General features: G+C 37.8%; 1 protein-coding gene across 5 annotated transcripts in view; it reads right to left on the bottom strand.

Moving 5' to 3' along the window:
* The window catches only part of PDE4D (phosphodiesterase 4D), a 1,639,075-nt gene that overhangs the window by 44,481 nt on the left and 1,584,163 nt on the right, over nt 1–10,431 (bottom strand). For all 5 annotated transcript variants that reach the window (XM_019517823.1, XM_019517824.1, XM_019517826.1 and 2 more), the window contains one exon: nt 1,567–1,660. In XM_019517823.1, coding sequence (XP_019373368.1) covers nt 1,567–1,660 — 94 coding nt within the window. The remainder of the gene's footprint in view (nt 1–1,566; nt 1,661–10,431) is intronic.

Here is a 10,431-nt window from a genome sequence, read left to right as displayed (position 1 = left end):
GGCTTCCCCCTGCCCCCCCTCCCCCTCACTGCTCAAGCAAGGATCCCCCCTCCCTCCCTCTCATCTCCCACAGCATGGACCCCAGGCATGTGGTATGCTAGCTTATGCTGAGAGAGAGAGTCTGTCCAATTTCACTGGGACAGACAGACAGAATAGTGTTGGCTTAGGGTTTTTGGAGCTAATCAACAGGTCAGATGGTAACATCCCTCCATTCCTCCCTTTGAAAAAGCTATTTAAGAAGAGCTTAAACTACTGAGAGAGGCTTTTGCTTTGTTGATGGACTGTGTTTGTTGATAAACACTGTTGATGGGCTGATAAACACTGATAAACCCTTCTGGTTTGCTTGCCTGTCAGCTTGCTGCAGACAGTATGAAAAAGCAGTGAGAGAAAGACTGAAAAGCTTCATATTATCAACAGATGCATGCGCTGCACACATTCCTTTTGCTTCAGAGTGCTAGCCCTGGGCTGTGGTCTGGCAACACTCTTGTCCCTTGAGGAGGGAGAGGGGAAAAGCCTGGGACAGTGCAGGCTGGGTCGGGGTTTACACCCCTCCCTAATCAGAGCATCCTGCTGGGGCCTGCCCATGTTCCCCTTCAGCTCAGAAATGTGGAAGGGCTGCTCTAGCACCTCCTGGCTTCTAGCTTGAGCCACTGTAGGCATGTGCCTGCATTTCTTCAGTCCAGAGGGAATGTCTGACAGTTACAAATTGGTTCAGCCTAGCCAGGTTAGACTAACCTGCGAAGATTGAATCAATTCAGGCTTAGGTTTTTTGAAGGTCTGCCCCTAGCCCTAAGGGACTCAGAAAAGTGGTGCCAGCTTAGCTCCTAGCAGCCTGGCCTGGAACAGATGAATGCAAACCCGCCAAAGCTACCCAGCCTTAACTGAACTACAGCTGGGTTGTTCTGGCTTGCAGCCTGAAAAGGTTTCCAGCCCCTGATCTACACAGACATGTGTTGGCCCCTATATTCACAATCTTAAATGGTGCGACTGCAAATCACATTTTAAATCAGCATATTGATTACCTAATTATCTTCAATGTCTGTGTGTACAGAACATTGCTTTTATTTATTTGCTTTCATCAGGCCAAGAAACCTTTACAGTATGACTGCATACTTCCCTATTGGGCAGACTGGTAAAATGTTGCAAAGATAATGTTTAAATATATCAAACAATGCATAATTAATCATTCCTTTTCTTATATAAACAGCCTGCAAGATTACTCCATGCTAACCATAATACTGGATGGAAATACATATATAAAGGTCTTTAACAAGAATACTTTGTTAAATACTCTGTAACATTCTGAGAAAAAAAGGAACACAAAATGTGTATGTGGAATAATGTGCATAGGGAAGAACAATAAAGAGCTGCAAACTAATTTGATCAATTTATCTTGCCACCAAATACTGGATAGTGCAGTCATAAAATGCACTCACCATTTCCATTTTTTTCCTCTTTTTAGAAGTATGTAGTTTAATCCATATCCCAGCACTGGGGAAAAAGCATGCACGCAAACAAGCAACAAAAGCAACACCTTAAAGATATTCATTTCCATTGCAGTCTTACCTAAAAATGTGTTAGATATATATTCTGAGACCTGATTGCCAGACCGGCTCATTTCAGATAAGTGGGTTAGCTCCCGGTTGAGCATTCTTTTAAACTGGAAAAAGGAAAACATAAAAAGCATCTGTTAGTGGTCACAAAATATTTAACTCATAATGACAAAATTCAATTTGCTTTTAATGGAAACAGGAATACAGTATGTTCTGGAATAAATTGGAAAATCAATTGTCAAATTATTAACACTAAATAATACCAGTTTACCCATTTACCTCTCCACAGTTGGCATACAGAATTAAAAAAACAGATATTTCCCAAAATTTGAGTTCAAAGAGACTAGGCCCCTTTTTAAAAAATGAAAACTTTAAATATAAGCATGTGCACACACAAATATAACTTTTTTGCATTCTTTTTTATTTTAATTTAGAAAAAAATAACATTTTAATTGTATGTATATACACAGACATGCATCTCTGTCATGCTCAGACTATCATTTTTAGCAAATGTCTTCAAATTCCTTGTCTGATTTTTTCTCATGGGAGTTATTTTTCTCTTTTCCCCAGCAGTTAGTGATCTCCATATATAGCTTATCTAAGATATCTGTGAATTCTTGTTATTCATATGAATATTAAATACTTTTTACAATGTTAAGCCCTTCCTGTGGCAATGAGTTCTGCAGGTTAATTACATACTGCATAAAAAAAATGCTTGAAATCTGTTATCTTTCTATATCACTGAATGCCTTTCTCCTCTGGTATTATAAGGAACAGTAAACAGAACTCTGCAGTGTTATTAAAAATTGAACTACTCCTTCAAGCATATGTTAAAACTCAAATTTGTCAACATTGCATTTTATGTTATTGTGCTAACCTTTCACCTGGTCTTATGTCCCTCTAAAATTGCTCCCAGTCTTCTCTCATCTCAACTAAATAAAAAATTTCATTCCTCACTGTTCACCATTTTTTCTGTAACATTATGAAACTAGACAACTGGAACATGGCACTTAATATGTTCCCATGTTAATATTCAATCATTCATTCCTGTTTACTAGAAAGAAGCAAAGACTAAAATATTAACCTCTCTGTATCAATGAAGTGTTTCTTCAATGAAATCTTGTACAGGGAATATTTAAAAATGACTATGTATATCATTAAATTAGCATGATGATCACAGTATGCTACAGTAAAGAGGGGTTTTGTTTGTTTTCTTTTTCCTAATGAAGCGGTATAACAATATATTATCAGTGACTTGCTATCTCTGTTACTGTTGCTATCATCTTGACAAATAATCAGCTCTGAAAGCTCTCATATCAAAGAGTCTATCCCTGTCACAAGCCAAAAGCTCAACTTTGATCTCAGTGAGAGTATACTGGCATGTACTGCTTGCAAAATTAGAAACATATTATATATGCAGAGTATGTATTCTACAAACTACAAGGCAATATGTACAAAGAAACATGAAACTAGCATGGACCTTAAAAGCTTAACCCAGACCTGTGAAGTTGCCAACCCTAAATGTTAAAAGCCATGAATGAGTTAGTCAGAACTCCCCCAAATCATGCAACTGAGTTAAAAATCATAAGGATATTTTAAAATGAAACTATTTGCCTTGTGGGGTGTTTTTAGCTTTATTGTGCAATTAGATCATATTTTCAAACTTTTCTTTAAAACCGTGATGGGTAGAAACTTAATTTTAAAATAAATAATAAGTTTCTTGCATAATTACTTCTGATCAAGGCCTCTGGCTGATGTTAATCGCATCTTAAATAGTAACCCAGGTACAAGTTCAGGCAATTAGTGATGAGGAAAACAGGAAACTAGCCACAAAATTATTGCACAAAATGTGTAACAACCTTGTGGCTGGTTTTCATCGCACTTTAAACTGAACACGTGGCAGGGTCCCACCATGCACTGCATGGTGCATCACAGGGCTTCATTGCCATTCCCCCCACCATGTCAGCAGACTAACGGATGCGCAGTGCAGCCACTGTTTTTCAGGTACCAGGTCACGGGAGCTCAGCACTTGGGCCAGGGATGCTGGGTCATGGGAAGCTGCAGGACTGCCTGCAACCTGGCAGGTTGACTGCATTGTCCTGAGCAAGTCACTTGACACATCCCAGCAACATGAGAGATTCCCTGGGATGGGAAAAAGTTCCCTGATCCCAGGGCCCCCATGCACCAGGACCATTAAAAAACATGTGTGAAGCCTGGCTGCACATGCAGTTTTTGATATCCCCAGTGAATGGGGACCCCGGGATCTGGGAACCTCTCCCAGACCCCAGGGTCTTAAAAAAAAGATGCATGTGTAGCTGAGCTTGGGACCCCACTGAAGTCTCAATCTAATTCTGGTGAAACTGATTGTCGGTCCCAGACCCAGGACTGCACTGGAAACCCAGCAGCTTTCAATTTGCTGGTGCAGGGGGAGCCTGGGATCACAGGCAAGTAGTTATGGGGTGACTGGGATCTAACCCAAATCACAAGACTGGGCAAGACTCTGAGTTGTATCTGTTTGCAATAAATTAAGCTCTTGACATTAACTTAACTTCTCCATAAACAACTATACCAATCCTAACAGTATTTTAGTGTTTTATGTTATTGTGCAAGCAAAGTGAAATGTACTTTTCACCCTTATTAAGGGGCTTAAATACATTTCTAGATGACTAATTTCAGCATCTGAATTTGAACATTTTAATCTGCTATTTTAAGAAAGTCAGTCCCCTGATAACTTCTGGACATAGCTTGTTCAGAAAGGGCAGAGCTATACATTACTAAACTAAGTATTTGTTAGGATTACATATGTAATCAGAATCATACTGTTAGAAATGAAAGAGCTCATTCTAAATCACCCAGTCAAGCACTGCCTAAACACACTTGTACAGGAAAAAACACAAGGGACAATGTCAAAAGCCTAAAACAATACCACTTCCCTTGGTAGAATTTTCCATGGCTTAATACATCTAACTTTCAAGATTTTTTCCCCTCGAAGTTTAGTCTAAATTTTCCTTTAAATTTTATGCTATTAATTCTATTATGTATTTCTCTGGACAATTTTATCTTCTACCTTTGTTAACTCATTTTTGTAGATGAAGCACAGCAATATCGGTTCCCTTCAGCACTCATAAAACACTATTCCAGAATTTGTGTTAAACATGAAAAATGCCAAGAAAGCCTCCAGGCCTTCCACAGCTTCACAGCAAGTGCACAGTATGCAGAGGCCTATACACTGTACTGGTCACTTTAAAAATAGCCACATGGTATCATACTTGCAAAGTATCTTGATCAGTGTTTTCTACCCTCCTGGCATTAGATAATAGAGATATTATATAAAGTTCCTAACTAATGCTATCCTGAAACGAAAACAAATAAGTCACTAACAGTATACCTAAAGGTGAAATACTGCCCCCTAAAACTTCAATAAGGCAAGATTTTACCCTGGGCCTTCAAAGATGACTTGGCAGTATAAGTTCCAAGTCCATTCCTCCAATTAGCACCCGTATTATACATACATAAACAATATGGCTCTTGAGTTGACGTGGCACATTCATTTACAAAATATGAACTGGAAAATAGTTTAGAATATTCTTAAATTTTCTTTTCCAATTACATTTGACCAAAAGAAGAGACCTAGCTTATCAGCCCATACATATGAAGTCTGATATTGCACTGCTACAGCCTGGGGACTTGCACCAGTACAGCCTGGGGGCTGACTCGCTAAGCAGCAGATCTGCAGAAAAAAAGCTGGGAGTTACAGTGGACAATAAGATGGATACGGGTCAGCAGTGTGCCCTTGCTGCCAAGAAGGCTAACAGCATACTGGGCAACATTAGTAGAAGCACTGCCAGCAGATCAAGGGAAGCAATTATCCTGTTGTATTCCGTGCCAGTGAAGCCACATCTACTATGTTCAGTTTTGGGCCCCCCACTACAGAAATGATGTGGACAAGTTGGAGAGAGTCCAGCTCTCCAAATGGCTCAGGGGCTGGGGCACATGATTTGTGAGAGGTTGAGGGAATTGGACTTATTTAGTCTGCAGAAGAGAAGTATGAGGAGGGACTGGATAACAGTCTTTAACTACCTGAAGGGGGTTCCAAAGAGGATGGAGATAGACTGTTCTCAGTGGTGGCAGATGCAGAACAAGGAGCAATGGTCTCAAGTTGCAGCAAGGAAAGTTTAGGTTAGATCTTAGGAAGAATTTTCTCACTAGGAGGGTGGCGAAGCACTGGAACAGGTTACCTAGACTAGAGAAGTGGTGGAATCTCCTTCCCTGGGGGGTTCTAAGACCGGCTAGACAAAGCCCAGTAATCTGCACTGGCTGATCTATGAGCAGGGGTTGGACTAGATGACCTCCTGAGGTCCCTTCCAAGTCTAATTTTCTGTGATTCTAAGTTCACTATAAACTCAGTTTTTTTAAATACTGTATGCAGTTACTGACTTTGGAGAGAAAAAATAATAATACTACTTCTCAGCAAATAAAACTAGGGAAGCTGTAGCTCCTGAGATAAAAAGTATTTGAATTCATGATGAACAGCTAGATAGCAATAAAACAATCCAGGCATTTTACTTGTTGTACTCTGGTTTACTATAGTTCTGTGTTGTTTAATACTCTTTAGTTCAGAAATGTGTGCATTTAGCATTTAAAAATGCACTATTAATATTTTAAAATAAATAATTTATGCCATACTCTGTCCGGCTAGCTCTCTCCATTTTCAGTTTCGGCTAGCTGTGCACTTCAAAAGGCAAAATGTTACTTTGAACCATTAACTTTCAGCATGTTTGTGTATTAATACATTATTTTACAACAGAACTTTGCTTAGTGCTCACATGGCCCAACGCAAGGTCTAACTGCAAATCACACAGTTCTTGCTACAGGTATGTACATTTTCAGAGCCTGCCAGAAAATGCCTCTTAAATGTTCGAAACTTAGCTAAAATGTCTATGCTCTGATCATTTGTAACCTCCAGAAATAACAATGTTCATCACTTAAGAGCTTGTATGCTGTATGCACATTAACTGATCAAAGAAAGCTAAATAAAATCAATAATATGAGAAAACTCTGGTACTTCAAAATAGATAAATTAAAAAAGAACAAATCATTTGCTGAGGTTTAAATTTATATTAAAAATGGCTACTGTACTTCTTTTAGTCTTTTTAACAATAAACTTTAGACTACCAAATCTATTGGTAGGAACAGCTATTCACAACATCATTTATAACTATAATATTGCCCTCTGCCAAGGACACAGATTTTGACAGACCAGTAAGTACATGGAATCCTCCTTTATATTGTGCTTTGCAAAGGAGAATTGATGAGGGATTTCCCTACTTTAGCTTCCAGACCTTCGAAAGCAAAAATGATATACTAAACCGTTTACATTCATTGGCATGGACTAAAGTTAGATATGCCAAAATATCCTCTCAGGAATCAACAGGCTATGATGTGTCCAAAGATAATTCTTCATAGTGGATGCTGCCCTACTGCACTCTGATATGGCACCAATTATTGATACATTCAGAAAGATACATTGCCCAGAGGATCATGGCTTCTTGTTCCAATTTTCATAAGTTTCCAACAGATCCTTGTTTTCTCTTTTACTATTACAGTAGCAAGCAATGACTAAGACACTACATTCAAATAATACTAAACAACTACTTTAGGCTAGGGAAACAGGGTGGGTGGGTGTGTGTCTGTTCTTATGTTTAAGAGAAAATATATAGACAAATTTTGAGGCCAGGGTTATTTCCTAGATACTGTGGTTATCTCCAAACAGCAGATAGATTTTACAAAATGGGGATGAGGCTTTCTAGTCATTTCAATTTGCTTTGGTCTGAAGCATAGAACAAATATTTTAGGCTTCACTGATTTTTCATTTGTATCTATCTAGAACAGATATAATTTTTAAAGAATGTATTCAGTTGATATTATATGAGATCAAACAATGGTATTTCCCAGGTAAAACATACAACATTTTGCTAATGTCTAGCAATATTAATGTCAGGCGGCTCCCATTAAAATCTATACAAAAAAATCCTTGAAGTTGAATGAATAGTGGGTGGAAGGCCCTGAAGGTCCAAGCCATAGAGAAATTTATGGTAATGAAGTAATTTTGTTTATGTTTGCTGTTACATAACAGTTTTTGTCAGTTAACATGTAGAACCTTTCGTGGGTTTTTTTGGTGAATTTCTTGTCTCCAGCACTAAGCTTTAGAAAATGGGCTTCATGTAGGCACCTGCAGAAGTTCCAGAGTCTGTGAAATCTTCATGACCCTACAGAACAAGCACATGGTTCCAACTACCCAGTAACTGTGCTACTAACTCAAGGACTCTATATATGTCTGATTCTTCTGCACCTTAAAGACTGAACAAACAGCTGCAGTCCACTGCACCTTCCTGTAACTGCACAAAGTCTATGGCTAGAGCCAGCAAGTAGTCCAGGAACCGACTAGCCGCAGCCCTTCCAGTCCCTCCACCTGAATGCTTTTCTGGTCAAATCTCTGAAGGTCAGATCCATAATACACAAAAGGATTTGGATATTTCTTGCATGTATTTTGTGCATACCCTACTCCCCTGAACCACAATAATTCAGATCAACTTTGGCCTTTCTCGTGCCACCTTCACCACAAGGACAACTGGCACAGGCTCACAAAGACAGGGTACATACATCAGAACATATATATAGTGATTCTGGAAATATTAAGTTTACACAAAAAAACGCCCCTCCTTTTGTCCTTGAAATATCTATTAATATTGATTTTTCTTAAAAAAAAAAGACATTTTAAAACACAAAAAATACCACGCTGAATTCGTACAGCTTTACTTTCCACAAAGCCAGATAAGACCAAAACAAAACAAACAAAAAATTAGGCCAGCCCTGCTCAGTCCTTACCCTTTATTGATGAACAACTATCTTTGATTTCAATACAAGCCTTGCCTTGATAAAGATTTCATGTTTGAATCCACACTGTTTAATAAATGCTAAGGTCAAGCGTGGGCTTTTATATACAAGCTAAAATAATATACATTGTATAGGTATCTAAACTGGGCTTTTTGATTTGACATTTGTTCTTGTAAAGGAAGACATTCAGTGTAAACCACAAAGGAATATTCCATAGCAACAATCACTCTCTCAAAAAAATATTTTACCAGAATACAATGAGGTACTGTCCAAAGTACGGAGAAATAAATCAAATGCACAGAAAATGTTTTAACACACGTCATAGGTCATTGTATACAAATTTTTAACAATTTCAAAAATATCCAAAATTCTATGTATATACTGATCATCAGAAAAAAGGTCTGGTCTGCCTGATGAGAAATTTCCTATATTACATGTTCTGTACTACAGATTCAAAAAAATAAATAAATAAAAATCAGAGTACTAAAATTTGTATTCAAATACTTTTTCGGCATCTTAGCTAAGAGCATTGTCTAAGCATACCACATGACACTATCCTGCAGACAGGACACATTTTATCATGTCTAATCAGGCAAGCCTGTCATACTGCCTGCTAATTAGCAAGAGATCTATCCATTTTAAAGATTAAGCAGTAAAACAGAAAAATTACTGAGCATCTATGTTTTAATAAGTATCAGTGACTGGCATTCTAGGACAATAATTCAGAAAGAACTCTTTAAAATGCTTAACATGTGTATGAACCCAGGAAAATGGAAAATAATTTCATTTTACTTTTGGTAAATGATGATGGAATCAAGCTAACTGGAGTAATAGAAACTCATCTCTTCACAGATGGCTGAACAAAATCCTTGAGCATACACTGTAACAATTCTGCATTAGCAGAAAATGGACACAATGACCTCACTGGACACAGTGACCTAAAAGGAGTTTTCCTTTCCCTAAATCTTGAGATCCTAAAACAAAGTTGGATGTTAAGGTAACTGGGTATGAGAATTCTTGTCATGTGGGAGAAGAGGGTTTTTATTATATTTGGTAAAAGCATTAGTTCTTGCATGGGATTATTTTGTTTGGGTGGAACAAGTATTTCTTTTAAAACAGGTTCATTTGAAACAAGTTACTTGCACATCAGGTGTAAGATGGTAAGTTCCTATTTTATTCACAGTCCCAAACAAAAATATGAAAGTTACAAAGATTATGTTTGGATGCAGCCACACATCTATTAAAAGACAAAGAAAGGCCACCTATAATTTTGTATTAAGTGGATTCAGTACTGTGTGTGAATTAGCATATTGCTTAATTCACTGGTAAAACGCTTTCCACAAAAGAGATAAGCTGATTTAATAGCATTTCCTAGGAATATTGCAGATTCAAGCAGATTCCAACTTGCTGCGCAAAGCAAGAGAGATCAATACTAGAAGACAATTTTCGGTCTCCTAGTGCTTTAAAGAAACCCTTAATCAATAAGCTGTCATACATGCACATGCACAGGTAACCAGAAAATGCTACTGAAACATACCATTGGTAATTGCCTAGTTCTTCAGCTGATATAAAACCAGTATGAGTCATACATTCACCCATTATTTTCAGTCTATTGTCTTTAATCATGTCCTTAGCATATGGCACAGAATCTCAGCATTATATTCCGAAACAGATTTCTCTCATCTAAAAAAGCCTACTTCTGTAGCATGGTTTTGTTAAAATGCCTGATACAAAGCCATCTCATGTGTCTGATATAAATAAGGACTATAGGTATATCACATACTATTTTCTATTAAAATAATTTCTAATATCCAAATATAGCTTCTGGGAAAACGTATATGGTTCTCTCTCGCTGCTCGCAGAAGCTCTTTTCTGAATCTTGTCTCCACAACCATATTGCCCTCAGTCATATTATCCAGAAACAATCATACTGTGCACTATCCATGCAATCATGCATTCCACCCAAATCAAAGTTCTTAAA

Source organism: Gavialis gangeticus, unplaced genomic scaffold (genome assembly GCF_001723915.1).
Source record: "Gavialis gangeticus isolate Ggan-Ray unplaced genomic scaffold, GavGan_comp1, whole genome shotgun sequence".
Classification (NCBI taxonomy): domain Eukaryota; kingdom Metazoa; phylum Chordata; order Crocodylia; family Gavialidae; genus Gavialis; species Gavialis gangeticus.
This window is presented reverse-complemented; position numbering and strand designations above follow the sequence as displayed.